The sequence below is a fragment of the Ischnura elegans genome, chromosome 3, assembly GCF_921293095.1.
Source record: "Ischnura elegans chromosome 3, ioIscEleg1.1, whole genome shotgun sequence".
Taxonomy (NCBI): Eukaryota; Metazoa; Arthropoda; class Insecta; order Odonata; family Coenagrionidae; genus Ischnura; species Ischnura elegans.
This window is the reverse complement of record NC_060248.1, coordinates 59,434,604-59,451,660: the sequence shown is the minus strand read 5'-3', so window position 1 is coordinate 59,451,660 and position 17,057 is coordinate 59,434,604. Positions and strand designations below refer to the sequence as shown.

The 17,057-nt window shown below is 37.9% G+C and overlaps 1 protein-coding gene across 1 annotated transcript in view; it reads left to right on the top strand.

The window, feature by feature from the left end:
- The window catches only part of LOC124155871, a 53,650-nt gene that overhangs the window by 26,707 nt on the left and 9,886 nt on the right, over positions 1 to 17,057 (top strand). The window contains exons 2-9 of the mRNA XM_046530029.1: positions 1,339 to 1,629; positions 2,663 to 2,849; positions 4,331 to 4,441; positions 5,552 to 5,628; positions 7,167 to 7,709; positions 8,809 to 9,327; positions 11,334 to 11,520; positions 15,503 to 15,754. Coding sequence (XP_046385985.1) covers positions 1,339 to 1,629; positions 2,663 to 2,849; positions 4,331 to 4,441; positions 5,552 to 5,628; positions 7,167 to 7,709; positions 8,809 to 9,327; positions 11,334 to 11,520; positions 15,503 to 15,754 — 2,167 coding nt within the window. The remainder of the gene's footprint in view (positions 1 to 1,338; positions 1,630 to 2,662; positions 2,850 to 4,330; positions 4,442 to 5,551; positions 5,629 to 7,166; positions 7,710 to 8,808; positions 9,328 to 11,333; positions 11,521 to 15,502; positions 15,755 to 17,057) is intronic.

The window sequence follows — 17,057 nt, the reverse complement described above, 5'->3', positions numbered from 1 at the left end:
TTTTTCAATTAAAAATCCTAAGTTTTCATTAATTTGCTTTATCCAAACACTAAGTGTAAAAAGGTGATATAGAAATAAATAAAATAAAGGAATCAGAAGAATATAAAAAAACTTGAGGTTAAACAATAGACATTTTTAACTAATCAATTCGATATTATTATAGCAGATAGGTATCTTACGTTCGCCGCTCCTTATGAAATGCTAATTTGATTATAAGGCTATCGTTTAAAGACTCCAAATTATGACAATGTAATTTTTTAATAGGCAATGCAAAAATAAAATAAAAAGACAGCTTTCAATAATTATGACAGATTTAATCATAAATTTAATTTAAATTTCCTCACAAACAAAAAACAACGGCAGTGAATGAAAACTTTTTTATACATATTGTACTCCTCATCTCGAAAATTTTTACCACTCCAAATGAATCCGACGAACTTTTTTTTTCTGGCTACAACTTTGTAGATGTGGACATGTCGAAACGAAGGTCGTTCCAATGGAAGAAACTGCGGATTTCCCAGTCTTTTTCTTTTGTTGATCTAAAGATAAAAACAGTGTTAGAGGGTCGAATGTTGGTTAAACGAGGGAGAGGAATGAACAGAATAGGACTTTTTTAAAAGAATAGGTAGTAGACCTTATTGTTAGTCGAAGAGGGAAGTCCGTGAAGGGATGGGAGACTGCTGGAATACTTCGTAAATACTCCATGAAAACATATCCTAATATGTTAAATAATTTAATAATAATAATAATAATAATGATAAAATAATTAGATATCAAGACCCCACATAATAAATACCACACCGAAAGTGTGCTTGGAAGCAATTTAAGGAAGTTAACTCTATTACGTTTTGTCCATCCAAACAGATAGAACCATTGTCGATAATAGACTAATGATACATATTATGCTGCTTAACGAGAAAAATAGAACTTGTTATAAAATTGATATTGAAGTGCCACTCTCTCATAACTATACACGAAAAGACGTAAGCCGGAAAATAAGCAAGTACAAGGAATTGAGGATAGAAATGAAAATAAAGTGGAATATGACACAGGTTTTCATAGCACTTATTGTCATCTCTGCTACTGGTATAATCTCGTAAAAATTCAAAATAGTTTTATAATACCTATTCCTAGTCTAAATCCTGGCATCAAACTGCAATAGGCCATAAAAATGTCAACTTGCGACATCACGAGAAAATTTCTCAACTCAACATGACACTAATTTGGAATATTTTGGAAAGAAGTCGTACTTTTCATAAAGAAAAACTCACTGAAAACTGTAGAAAATTTTTAGTAAAAAGAATGGTGATTTCTAACGATAATTTAATGTTTTCCCAGATGGGTAGATTCACGGGACTCTTGCTCATGCTCCTCGGCGTCCTTCAAGGGGTGGCGCCGGCGAGCTTCGTGGGTACATTCGGAGGTGTCAACGACGTGGATTCGCGGCGGTCGGAGGTGAGTCACCGGGGACCCCCACACGTCGTGTCGCCTTGTCCCGACGTGCTGATCGGCGTCACCAACAACAACAAGACCAACCGATGGTACGGCGTCGTCTCCTTCCCAGTGGTCGAACCCATCAATGGCATCGACCTCAGCATTCGTCTCGATAAACGCGCCGACATGCTTGGGGTGAGTACAGCATTCATTGTCCGCTTTCCAATGAGATTTTGACCGTTTAAAACAATTAATTACAATAGAATTATAATCATAATAATAATTTTATTTATTCTACCTTAGTAAAGTATACAAATCATATGTATACAATAAATGGAAAGAGTATGGTATAATAATGTGGTAATAGGAACCCCGAAGGTTAACCTGAGTTGTTGTTGCCATAATTTGTAAGTCTGAATCGGCGACTGATGGAGATTTATGGTAATTAAAAAAATCTAATATTAGATAAACAATTTAGATATTGAAATGCATATTTTGTGCTGTATAAGAGTGGAATAAATTAAAAATTAACAATTCTCAATAAAAACATTAAAAATACAAAATTAATCACGAATTCGGAGGAGAATAGAAAAAAACGAGAAAAAATTGATCCAATCATTCGATATGTGATAAGATGGGCCAATTGAACAATATACCATTCACAGCCAATGATGATTTCACATTTTCTTACTTATACGGCATAATGAACGCGTGATTTAGGTACAAAAGAATAACCATTTTACGGAAAATGTTACTTGATCAAAAGAGAAATGCCATATGTAGGGAAACTAAAAAACAAATTAATATGTCACTCACATTTTGTACATTTAGTAAACCAACTGACGCCCTTTCGTATCTGGCAAATTTGTGGATGGATCCTTGGCAAATTCTCTAACCTGTGCCACCAGAAATATTTTCATGTTCATGCTATAATAGTAAAAGGGCGGCATCAAGTATCTTTTTAAAAAAATCAGTCGCCTACCTACGAGATAAAAACTGACCGCAATTTTCACACTATCATTTATTTATAAGCTAAAAATGTTTAGTTTACTAAACCTGGAAAATGTTGGTAAATAGCGCTTTTTTATCGAATATAGGTATAAAAACATGTAATAATTTCATTTTCAGCCTATATCATAGCTTAGTTACCGGTAGTGGATGCTCACTGAGAAGGTGTTGCTAAATGGATGCTGCTTTGCTAATCCATTGCATTTTGCCAATTTTCCAGACATGGCTGGGCGAGGTGTTCACGGATGATAAAACCTACTTCTCCATCATTGATGACCAAGTGAAGGTTTTACCCGGCGAAATCTTCGCGGTTCGTTTCTTCGTAAAATACAATCCGTCGGAAGGGGAGCCGCCCAGAGTGAAAACCATCACTTTCAATGGGAGGCTGATATGTCCTCAGAACAAAGGTCTGTAGCAACCCCATGCTAATCATGTGATTTCCAGACTAACTCACTCCCGTGGGCAGCTCGTCGGGTGTGACGCGACTAACTCCTAACATATGAAGTCATCGACTGATTTCCTTTGCAGATTTGGACTTCGTGCTACTAACCCTCTCATTGTGACGGATATAACGACCTTGTCTAAATAATCAGACCTCATGATTTCATAACAATCCTCATCTTCACTTTTATCGAGGTGAATCTCTAAGATATTCCGCGACAAGATTTTGATACGAGATAATTTCAGCGAATTGAGTATTATTATAAAATAAATACTCAAATAATACTACTTTATTCCATTGCAGTTTTTCTACTCCATCATAATTTTTTAAAAATATTTTAAATACTTCGAGATTTTTTTTTTGCTATTGGTTAATAATACCAAATAAGGGGCTCCTTCCTTATTACGATTCTTAACACTTAAGAAAGAATAGTTGTGTGTGATTAAGAGTAATCACTGTATATTTTGTGAAAATCACAATTTTCGTTGATAGTCTTTAACTCCATGTCTCAGTATTATAATAATTGACAACAGAATCATTAGCATATTCACTAATGGGAAAAATGGTTGTTATAATTTACGGATTATTCTTTAAGAGTTGGCATGCAGTAGTCTTTTTATCTCTGTCCCACACTAATTCCTTTACTTTCCTCATGTCTTTCCTCGTGTGTTCAACTTCCTAAAATACCATTTCTTAGGCGTCCTCAGTGGATTTTTCTTCAATTTTCCCCTCCGTTAAATATCTCATGCAATTGCGGTTGCCTAATACCATAACTTGGTCCTTCTCCGGCATATTGTTCTTCATAGTTCCCTTTTTTCTCATATTCTTCGGTACACACTCATTTCTCACCCCTCCTCGAGGCTTTGTACACGAGGTTCTGTAATCTATTGATGATAAATCCAAGGTTTTATCAATGCTGATATTTTATGTTTGGCGGAACTTAGGAACGAATGATGTTATACCCGAGTTTAAGTTACGGCCCAGGACGTAATAACCAAGTTGCACTGTATCTCGAATTTTAAGGCCAACAGTACACTTGAGCAAAATCACTTACCTTCTTTAAATTCTTTTTCCATCTTACACCGGAGTTTGAACACGATCCGGTGCTGACTTTTGGACGCCATCCATTGTAATCTATTTCAGCCAGCAAATTACCTAATCGCTAATTAGTGTTTATTCATATCTATGTGTATAAAGGAAAGTGGTAACAATTGTTGCACAAAGGTTAAGAAAAGACTTAGCTGTTTCACAAAATAAAATATATGCCAGATGATGATACGCTGTATCGAAACCGGTCGAAAATATATTTTATTTTGTGAAACAGCTAAGTCTTTTCTTAACCTTTGTGCATCATGAAGGAGTTTCACCTTGTTACGCCAACCACCATCGCATTTTTCGGTAACAATTGTGTTTCTGTCCCATTATAGTCGATGTAATCTATTCCAGAGTCGTTGCAGCCAAAGGACTCCGCTGAGAGCGATTCTTCGCCATTCGTTTCTTCGGAGACGACGCAGTCAGTGACGGTGGATCATGGCGCGTCCATTTCTCCTCGTCTCAGTAAGCCCGTTTGTGTTGCCTTCTCTTCTTTCTCTATTTATTTTTATTTAATTAGAAGTAGCGTATATTGATTAAATAATTTGGTGGGACCAAGATACAAGATTATGTTATGCATCGAGTTTTTTCAGGCTAAATATCTTGGAATTCCACAACACTAGTGTATTAAAAGTTATTGGAAATTATCCACAGGTACTTAAATTACATTACTGTCTTCAATAAATATTATGTTTTCCTCTAGTGAATATAATACAAAATGAATTGAAATTGGTTGTAAAATGACAGAATCTGTGGACAATTGCTAGTAACTTTTAATTTAGTAATTAGGTTAAGTTCTTTAAAATTTGTAAAGGTGCACACCACATGACGTATTATATAATTTTAAATGTAATGTGAGCCAGAAAAAACAAGGAAATATGATAGTACTAGTAGATGGAGGGGAATTACCACGATAGTTCTAAGATGCGGACGTTATAGAACTTGTAAAGCTTTAAAAAAAAGCCTTATTTTGGTTTCAAGGAGGGCTGGACCACGCACTAAACATGCTCTTGTCTAATATCATTTTTAATTGAAGGATTAATTAGATTTACTGTACTGCAATTTCATTTTTATATTCAATCGAAAATAACGGAGATGAATATTTTATCGATTGCTTCAAAGAAGATGAATTCCGAAGAAATTGACTACAAGGCGAAGGAAAATTCTTCTTGAGTCTTCTTGAGATTTTGCGTAGCAAATTGCTTCAACCATCGTTAAATATTCCAAAAATATAAAAAATATGGGCTGACGCTTCACAAAATGTGCCGATTTTACTTGGACAATATGGTAAAAATATTATTCCAAGAAACATTTAATACTGGTTTCATATACCCCCATATAGCACTTTGCATACTTAGAAGTCTGAGAGCCATGAGTCAACAATACGACATTCCTAATTTTTAACATAGATGTGAACTTTTCCATTGTTATTTGAGTTTTGGCTAATATTTTTGCTGTAGTCTTAACAATAGTTTCTGTGCTATGTGTGCTTATATGCAAATATAGCAAAAAAATTGTTAAATGCTGTGCAAGATCTGGAAGATCACTCAATATTCTTCTATCTTTATTTTACAGGTGCCCAAGTTCCACTTACTACTCAACCTCCAAGACATTCTCGTGGAGATGATTCAAGCCAGCATGAAAAGCCTCAGGTGACTAATCTTCATTAGCATTAACAATAATAGCTACTAGTTGTGTATGTGATTTGGAGTTACTCTAACCAAAACGGTCAATTATACAAGAGTTATCTAGAGATTTATTTGGCTGAAGACTGAAGTGACTCCAAATCAGGTCTAAAAAGTTCTACGTAGTTATGTTGTTAATGTAGAAACATTTCATGCAAGCCAAAGACAATCTCTTCCGAAAAGAATGAGCGCGATTATTATATCACGACAGCTGGAGAATTTTCACTCGTTTTACGATGGCAACCATTGTGGTGTGATTCCATTCTCTTGGGGTGTTATTTTATGTAAAATATCGAAGATAATCCTATCAAAGGATCAAAAGGCCTTGCGAATCCATACTCTATTGACCGCAAGGCCAAGTTCCGCCTACAATCCGTCCTTATAAGACTCGCTGATGCCGTAGGGAACATAACCAGTTCCTTTAACTGGAAAATTTCTGATCCAAAGTTATTTCGTGCGTCTGCGGTTATCTCTTTCCATCTGTATGACGAACAGCATGGCAAGTGTAGAAGTCTACATTCTATTCCTGGATAAAGAGCAATATCTAGGGCATTATCTTAATTACACACTCACTTATGCACGAAGCTTTTTAAATGGTGTTTATTTACCCAGCAAAAATAGTTCTTCCTCTCGGATTTTCATATAAATGAAACATTTGATAACTTCAGGAGCAATGAAAATTCCAAGTAACCTAAAAAAATGAATGGGAGAAATTGTGATAATAAAATGTGATTTCTATAGATAAAAATGTTTACAATTGTCCCAGAGGGGGGTTCCACCCCCCCAACCTCCCGGGTCGTGTCCCCCCAAAACATCGTCCCTGCCATTCCCCTGCGCACAAGTGTAATCTTATTCTTTAACCAGCTGGCCACCCGGCGTTGCTTGAGGAGGATATGTGCTGAATGGGAAAATTGGAATTCATGGTCGCATAACATGATTTTTAGGTAAAGTAAAAAAAAGTAGGTATGGTGACAGTAAATAAGTATCGATCTCCGTATACCGCGGATGAGATCAGCCGTTACACACTTCGACAGCATTGATCTTTATATGTGTATGAATGTGCGTAGACCAAAAATGTAGCGTGAACGCACGCCCCAGCAAAAAAAGTTTGCACCGAGTCGATTAATATGTAGGCTTAGTAATCTTTAAGTTTTTTCTCCTGTGATAGTGTTAATAGGTGTGCCTACCCAGCAGGATGTCAATCCACAGAAGTTGTATGACGTGACGTAACAAACAGTTATGAGATAACGACGCAAAAGAGGCGTCGAACGCAACCGAAGAAGGCACTAAAAAAGTTTGAGAACATAAAATGCACCTATGCACTAACATTGGTCCCAATTCGTGCAGCCGTGTGGAAACGCATACCGGACAGACAAACAAATAGCCTCTTTTATGCATTTAGATTATTAGGTTATATGTTTTTAGGTTTATGCATATAGATTATTAGGTATACATCTATCTATCGATTCCAATCGAATTTATGTCATATTTTCCCCTTCATACAGTTGGAGCAATCCCAGGCCGCCTCCATGTTGGTCAACCTGCTTCGACGCTTGGCTCGCATTCGGAATGCACCGAACGACCAGGAGCAATCGATAGCCTTCGAGGAGCTGCAAGATGGATCCTTCGGAAGGAGGGGAGAGAACGCCAGGGGACTCCGGGTGGAGACCTTGGAAGGACTCCTGACCACCCTACTCAGGCTGCTGACGACGGACGAAGAGCGAAATCTGGATCTTGGTATCCCCAATCCTCGTCATTATGATGCAGAAGTCGAAAATGTTGCGACCACGCCCTCCACCGCATTCCTAGTGAATGAGGCGGTGCTAACAGATAGGATAGCGCCGGTGGAGGCCTCGGTGAATGAGGAGGCGAACCGTGTTCCTCACAAGGACGAAGATGTGGGCGTCGGGCGACCATTCAAGCCAAGAGATCCCGAGACGTATTACGACGAGGTCGAATATGGTGACGATGGCTTGGCCCTATTCGTGTCTACTCCAAGGAATCTTCCACAATCTCCTCCACAATCTTCCACAACTTCTCCAGATACGGTAGGTTGTGGCAAAGGATAATGAGGTTTTTTCCCCGAGTAATCTTTTGACAGAATGCCTTTATTTGCATTTATACAAAATTGGTCCTTCAAAGCCATGGCTTGTCATAAGGTTTCCTTAACATGAGTGGGCGAGAAGCCGAGGGGTATAATGATTTTTTTCTCTAAACAGAGTTAGGCACAGAAATTAGGTAAACGTGACATTTAGGAGCACATTTCATTTTCCACTCGATATCAACACAGAACGGAGGCTTACTCGCATTTCTTGACCGCAAAGTTTTTTATATATCTTCTATAAATTTCTGTTCCTAACCTCTTAGCTCAACCCCTCATATTACATAGAGGCATATTGCAAGCATAACATTTGATATTCTGAATATAAATGACCCTACGGGAATATTGTTTGCATTACATTCATAATTTTAATTTCATAAAATCAGGTTATTTTAAGATTTTCATAATCTTAAATTTTGCTAACTAACTACCGTTTCCCTTTTTTTCGGCCTAGAATTTCATATTACGCAGAGTATTTTGCATAAGATTAAAGGTATGTTTAATATTTTATAATATGCATTGCTAAAAAATAAGATTCTCACTCACACTCATTGATTTAACCTGGAGGTAGTAACGTTTAATCAAAGCTACGGAAGGCTATGTCAAAATTCACCTCGTATGGGCAACATTTGCTTAGAAAATGTTGTTTCTTCAAAAAATACAAAAGCGATTGTTCTCACTGTGGGATACGTATGAACCTTAAAAATAATGCTGAAAGAGCCTTAATAAATAATATACATTAATTTATCAAATTTAGCAATGCGCGTTTAATGCTGGCCAACGTTTAAAAAATGAGGTTTACTTGGGAAGGCTTAAAAAACAGCTAATTTTTTTAGTTTATGTACTAATATCTATATTTAACAAGTTGAATCAAAACTTTGCAAACATGTTAATCAACACGCGATATAAAAAGAAAAGTAATGGTACCAATACAATGGAATTACCTTCAAGGGTATGTTTTTTCAGAGTTTATTCAAGGGACTCTATAATTTTGGTACGGGCAGTAGGTAAGTATCTTTACTTATAGTTTACTTACCGCTATCCAGGAACAGACCACAACCTTACCCACCACGCTGGCTGAGGACACCAGCCCCTCTTCGAGCGAGTTCGGGTCCACTTTGGGAGTTGGAAACTTCGAGACCTATGGGCCTCAGGACACTGAGGCCTACGGAGACGACGCCAAAGCGGAGGAGAGCGATGGCGTGACTACGGCACGGTCTTGGACCGAAACGGACCAACCTCAGACACGCTTCGTCACGGACCGACCGGAAACAACTCTTCCTACGGAGACCCCGGCACCGACCACAACTGTGGAGCCAACGACCATTGTAGATTCGGACGAGATCAACGCCGTGTTCGGCGAAAGAGAGGTCGCGAAAGTGGAGAGTGCAGCGACTGCAGACGATCCTCGCAGGATGACCACTCCGTGTCCCGGCGTCTTCTCCTACTTCAGTCACCTGGCAGGGGACGATGTGTGGTACGGGAACATCACGCTCAATTCCGACGAGGACCTGGTTGGCTTGAGGGTGGACCTTGAGTTGGACAAGAGAGCTCAGGGCATTGGGGTAAGCATGTGTTTATGGGTTGTACGCTGCATGCTCTAACTTCAACAATTTTTTACCAATTCTTGTATTTTTTTATTTATTGCCACACCGCCGAAAACAGCACTACTTTGCCTTTACATTGGGTTTTTATATAATTTTTATATAACGAATAAACGTACACCAACTTCCTCGCTCTGGATAGGGGTAACCTAGCCAGGTGGGACTCAAATTCGCGACCTTCTGGCACGTGAAGAGACCCTCGGGCCTCAATACACTGAGGCATATGGAGACGTCGTCAAAGCTGAAAAAACCAATGGAGATTTTCCTGGTCAAAAATTTCTTTTACAGGTTTTTGCCTAAATTCTTTGTATATTCATCATACGACTGATGTACAATTAAAAAAAAACTAATTGAGGTACTACATAGCTCAAGAGAAATTTTTCAAAAATGAGGAAATCCATTTGAAAATTAAAGTTGGAAAAGATAAATATTTAACAAATTAATTTTTTCATTGACTTGGCCATATTCTACGGAAGAATTGAAGGACTTTCCTTCATCATAGAAAAATCTCCCCTTTCTGTTGGTCCATCAAATTATGGTATCGCTTATATGGCAGCCCACGCCCCCTAATGACGGCGCGGGGTTTCCCCAATCCATTCCTGCCGTCCCTATCCTTACACAGGAGACATCGCGTCGTCGGGCTTACTTCGCGACGGCGCTACCTTTTTCTCCATCCATCCCATACTTCTCCCGCGGTGACTGGGCGAATTAGTTCAACTACTTGTTTCCCAGCCGTCGTGTGTTATACCCTTCTAAGGACCCACACTTGGTCTTCAACTGCTAACTTGGATATCATCTATCGGGAGAAAAAAGGTGTTTACTCGCCATGAGCGAGGCTATTTGGGAGTAGGTAAACACCAATTCTCCCCTGAATGATTCCCAAGTCAATAAAAAGATTTGTTTTTGATTGGAGATATTTACCCATTTTTCACTAGCGAATAGAATGTTAGTCTTAGGGAATTTTCCTGCGAAACTTTTATGTAATATGTAAAAAAAACTAGTGCTGAGCCACCCTGGCTATCGTTTTAAAAACGATTAATTCAGTTAAATGTAAAGTAAGAAAAATTATGCGATTATTTCAAAATATTGAAATGGACAGTTTAATTTCAATGTATTAGAGGTAGCGCGATTATGTGGCGTCCAAAAATGTAGCAAATAGTATTGTCTAGGCGTTTTAAAGAACACCTTTACTTTACTATAAGTTATTCTTGGAGAAGAAAATTCAATTACTATTACAAATCGTAAACGACTGCGAACGCTGCTAGTACTCGGGAAACGACTCAGTAAAGTTTTTGTTTGATGGATTTTTTCTGTAATTAAAGCGGAATTTCTAGGGTGCTTCTTTATAAGAACTATAAATGGGATAAAAGCAGAGTATATTAACCATTAATGCCTCATCTGGGATGACCATGTGGTAATTTTTTGCGATAGAAAAGAATACACTGCTAACATTCCGATATTCACGACCACAGGTATAGATTTTGAATGGTCGGTCCTAACGATTCCTGAAGGTGAAAACCCGAAAAAGACTAAAATGTGTATGCAGTGAAATTTTATCATAAAACGAAGTAAAGATAAGTTACAAAAAAGTTTAAAAATAAGAAAAGTTATTTAATTTTAGGACAAAGCAATTAACGGAAGAATTGCAGTGAGAGTTATACTTTAAATGCTGCACACTTGATTTTCTATCAATTTCATAGGTCAGTCGTTTCATGATTCGCTGATCTCTCTCTCAGTTTTTACACTCCATGCAAACATAAAAACAATCCAAATGAAATATGGAGTAAAATCTTTAAAAACCTCCGGTGTTTACTAATTAAATCGAACACTATTCCTATGTAATAAAGAGTTAGAGTCTTAGGGCCGTATCCAATTATTTTTACCTCGCACCGGTAATGATCAGGTACTTACAAAACGAAATCAATATTTATGTTTTAGACTTTTTGTGAGTAAATTTTGCTTTCCAGGCGCTGCTGGGAAACGTGTCCACCAGAGATAACATCCATTTCACCGTTTGGAATTCTACGGCCAGGATAGATCCTGGTGAATCTATTTACGTGTACTTCTTTGTGAAATATGATCCAAGAGAAACCGTTCCACCAAGGATTCAAACTATCCGGCTTAATGGAATGCAGATATGCTCCACGAGAGAGGGTAAGCACACCTCAAGTACATGAAAACACCACTATTTGACTCAATATTTTTGTGATATAGAATCTTTTTTAACTTAATACCGCTTGTATTCGGATAGGTGAAAAAGGCATTTGCGTATTTTTGCGAGCAAATAATTAACATTCACATGTGATGCAACGCGCGAATAGATGTTTGCCAACCTCTGCGATTGATTAAATCAATTGTCGGCATACTTTCGAGGCGTGAGTATGGAGGATAATATAGAAAGTGAAATGGCATAAAATGCGGGTGACTAGAATAGCTTCAAAATATCCTAAAGTAAATGAATACAAATTAATTGGTCAGAGAGAGTATGCGTTTAAACTCTTTTCTGCGTTTGTATTTTCTTCTATTACGTACGAAATTTTAAGAAAGGAACCAGAGGAGCTTAAGAATTATTGAAAATAAGATTTATGCGGAAGGGTGATAAATGTGTTTATGATTACGACAATATTTTAAAATCAAATTTCTAGAATTTTATGGGTAATGGTAGACACACTTGATGATCGAGGCGAGAAATGCTGATGAAAGCGCTGTAAAGCTAAATTGAAATAATGCAGTATTAGACATTTTAGCAGAAGGAAATTGATAAAGTATCGATATCAGAAGCAGTATATTCATTGCAGCAAGTAGGGCAGTTTAATTTCTAATACATGCAATCTTTATGGCAGTAAATATATTTGAGAGCGAATTGCATTAGCGCATTGTTTTTTTCAATGGAAATAAATACTGATTCTGAATGCATTCATGAATGATTAAACGGTTAAGACTCTGATACGACAAGTAAGGAGTCCCTAGTAATGAATCATTTCTTTCACACGTTACTACCACTACTACGTTGGTAAATTCAAATATAAACTTGGTTATATTCTCCACAGTATTTATTTAAAAAAACTATCGTTTTCGACCTTTTCAGGTCATCATCAAGAGGCAACAGAACGGAAGATGGTTCTGTTACCTCTTGATAATGACCTGAAAAGGTCGAAACCGGTAGAGTTTTTAATAAATACCGTAAGGAATATAACAAAGTTAATTTTTGAATCTATCCTGTCATTATTCAACGAAATGAGCTCACAAAACATTGATTTCATGCCTTAGGTAAGCGGTTCCCAACCGTTTTTCATACCGTAACCTTCTATATGTACATAGCTAATATTGTACCCACAAAAATGTAACGAGCACATTTTATTATATAATTTCACCACGGGTAGGTGACACTTTTAGTTATAAACAATTCTGAAAATGGAAACTTTGTTTTAAATATCCCATTTTTTATACATATTTCCTCGTTAAGACTTACGGCGCGCCACTGTTGCCAGGCTACTATTAGGGAACGTAATTCGAATTCGATCGAACGATTCGAATGAGAAAGTAAAAGAAAGGTGCTATTTCGCTCTCGTCCGACCGCACCTTTAATATGCAGCGAGCGTATGGCATCCGGTGCAGAGAGACTTAATCCGCGAACTGAATAAAATACAAAGGAAGGCTGCGCGTTTCGTCAAAAACTGCTACGGGCGTACAGACAGTGTTACCCAGGTGTTAAGCGAATTAGGCTGGGAGCCGCTGCAGCGGCTCTACAAAAAAAATTATAAAAATTGCACGTGTTCACCTTAGCTTCTAGGATCTTCAATTGTTGTCTCGGTGAGAAGTTATCCACCTCTTCAGTGGCGACAAAAGTTTTATTTCATGACGGGAAAATGGTGAAACAAGTGTTGGGGACGATTTTTAACCTTACCAGTGGTAGTGAAGCAGTTGAGAACGGCCTGGTAGTGGGCGCGTGCATTGCACTTTAATCTATAAGAACTTTTAACTGCAATTAGCTTTAGGCTGCAATTAGGCAATAGGTTGCAATTAGGCTGGGAGCCGCTGGGGACTCGGAGCCTGCGCGCTAGGCTTAGATTGCTTGAACAATTGAGAATGGACATCTTTAAGAGCGACACAAGGAACATAATACTTGAGCCGCACTATATTTCCAGGTCCGATAGAAGCGATAAATTAAGAGAGATGTTTTGCCGAACGGATAGATATGGGAATTCGTTTTTCCCCCGAACCATAAAGGACTTTAATAAACGCTAGTCCCAACTTCGTTAGAGCACTTCATTTTTAGGACACGGCTGGTGTCCTAACACCCCATGCCACACGCCTTTTAGGTGGCTTGCGGGGTATTATGTAGATTATTTCAATTTAGCATGACAATGCTTTCATAAGCATTTCTCTCCTCGCTCATCAAGTGTGTCTTTCATAACCCGCATAATTTCGAAATTCGCTTTTAAAGTATTGCCGTAATCATAAAAAAATCTATCGCCCTTTCGCATAGATCTTTCTTTTGTAAATATTAAACTCCTCTCGTTCCTCTGTCAACATTATTTTCGGCGTACTTCCGACTGGCTCGTCGCGTATCACCGGTTGGGAACCGCTGACATTGGTAACCACCCATTTCAATTGTACGGTCGAAGACTCCTTTCAAGTGATTAGCGATGGAAACCTTGGATTGCCATCCTGGAATAAAAGGCGGTTCGATTTGGAGAAAGCTGAGTCGGCGAAAGAAAGGGAAAGGGTTCATGAACTTCACTCTTATCCGAACTAAAAACGAGGTGAAGGCATACTCGCAGTGGAACAAACTCACTATTCTTTGATCTCAAGTGAAACCCGTTCTCCGAACTTTCTGTATTTTTTTTTATAATGTAAAGGAATCGAATTTAAGGAAAGTGAGGCGAATCCCTTGAGAAATGGTCCCTATTGTGTGAGCGAAACAATGGAATGGTTTGATTCCCGTTAATTTTTTACTATCTCACGTCGCACGTCGGCCTTGTAATAGAAAATTTATGTCGAAGAGGTAGGCAATTGAAATTCATGCCGGTGGGAAAGCATGTGCCTGAGAGTGAAGGCCAATGCTTCGAGTAAAGTGTGTCGAGTATTTTGATGGTCAAGGATTTTCTGGTGAACGGACCGCGCATTATACATCTATGAGTGGGCAGTGGGAGTGACAGAATTATCCGAGTGTTTCTACTGGCTATCGGAACGTTGATGTTAATGGATTGCGAAAATTGACAATGAATCGGGAAAAAATAATGCAGCACTAACTAGTGGCGATATTATTTTTTTTCATAAAATTTACTTGTCACCAATTCTTGTTTGATTTGAATTTTGTGCATTCCTTCGAGCTGATCGATAACATATTTTTTTCAGTATTTTACTATGCAATATATTTCAAAACATCAATAAAGTAATTTTTAAGGTTTCAATTGCATTTTCTGTGGTATACCTTCGTGCCATTCATTGTTTTTGTTCTTTTGGATGTTTTACCTGTTTAGTTTCATGTATAAACTGAACATGGAAATTTATTTTGTAAACTCTTCGCATATTTTTGTTTCACATAAGTCATTTGCTATAAACTTATCATAATTTATTATAGCTTACGATGCTAAAACAAGGAAAGGTAAGTTTACATTCCATAAAGCATCAGCTAAGGTTATTTGGATATTTCACCCGCTACCTTACCACCGATACTTCGATGATGGAATTCATATATCGAAATGCCGGCATTAGTGAAGCAATCGACTCGGGGGAAAACCCTCATAGTTTGCGCCGTAAATGCATGATTCATTGTTTCAGCGATAGCACTAAATGTGTGTTTCGGGTATGCTCTCCTCAAAAAATAAATCAATATTAATAATATAATTATAGTAATTTTAATGCTCCCAAACTTTAGTATTAGTATTAGAAAAACACATAAATGGGGAGCTATACTTTACCCCTAAAATCGAAGCCTGTGCTAGGGTAACCGAATACCATGCAAATATATATAAGAAAATAATGAAATACTACCGTGATATAAATGGTGCAGATTTTTACAGCAGTAAGCATGCAGCAGACTTATATTAAATAATTATTTATAAATTTACTTTAAACGTTCATGTTGTACATTCGTAATACGACATATTCTCTTCTGTACTACCTTTAGTCGAAGCGCCATCCACTCCGTCCACTGTTAAGCGGCCGACTGTTCTGCCGGTCGTCGGGAAGCGGCGCCCTCTTCCCAATGAGCGGATAATATTCAGAACCACCTCGAACAACCTGCAATATGAGCAGCTCTCCAGAACCGCAGATTTTGCAGCCAATTCACCGAGGGAGGAAAATCGAGTGGAACAAGTACCCGACATTATACACAATCATGTGCCACAGCATACGACTTTGATAATCACCACAGAGCATAGTAAGATAATCATAGATTATTAAAGGTATTCTACCGTTTGAGGTACGCTTACTTGGAACATTTTACTAATAACTCCGACCTGTCCTATTTCTCGCTCTGAACTTTACCCTTTAATGATAATTAGTGATAGTAAGGTCTTTACCCTTTAGTAAGGCCTATTCTATTTCCTTTAAACAATGAACCGCATCTCTCTCCCTGCAAATATAACATCATTCCACTTATAGCGGTATACTTGTGTAGCCTTCATCGCGATCATAAAGATGAGTTGCCGTTGATTTCGGGATTTATTCCGCGTGCAGACAATATCTCACACGGTTGTTTCGCCGTCTGGGATATTGACGGCAAGCAGCGTTGCGGATAATATTCAGGACCACGTCGATCAACATGAAATTTGAGTAGCTCTACAGAGCTGGAGATTTTCAGCCAATTTTCGAGGGAGGAAAAGCGATTGATGCATGTTCCCGAGAATATACTCCACAATCAGCCTCTGAATGCGACTTTGATGATCACCACAGAGCATAGTAAGCTATTCATAGTTAAGTTGGTGACCTGATTACTTCTTCATGTCGGTGAGGCGATCAAGTCAATAACTAATCTGACCTGAAGAAGTAGACTGCAAAGCCGGCGAAACTGTCTTCCGAGTAAATGCCGAAATGAACTGTGCTTAATCTAAAGTGGTTTCAGTATCCCCTTCTCCTTCAATACTCGATCCATCCACTGTCCACACCCTCTGTCTCCTCGTCATAAAATGCAAAAGTATTTGCAAAATATAATAATAATGTATAGCGCAAAAAACTTTGTACTGTATGCAGCCAATTTACCGAGGGAGGAATGCAAAAAACTTTATTAGGCAAAAAAACTCCCTTCCTCCCTTCTCCTCCACACTCACATATCGAATGCCTCCAGTCTTTTTCTCCACCTATTTCCTCAACGTCTTTCCTCTGGATGCTACCTCACCCACCAAATGTTACTCTTCCCTGTACTTCCACGTTTATGTTAATGTATGAATCTATGAATTTCATTGCTAGCACCGCTCGAGAGTAATATTGAAATGAAAGAAAAATATCTCATGATATATTTTTAACTCACAGAGCCGGTTTTATAATGTGTAGTTAGCTTTAGCCAGAACATGATCCTGTTATGACATAACCTTTTTATTAATTGAAAGTTAAGTTTAGAAAAGTTATTTAAGTTTAGTTGAAATAAAATTTAAGAAAAGTAAAGAATAGTAATTCAGGGTAACGGTAAGTTAAACAGGTGACCTCAAGTGGAGGACATAATTAACTCTGATTTTTATGTTCCG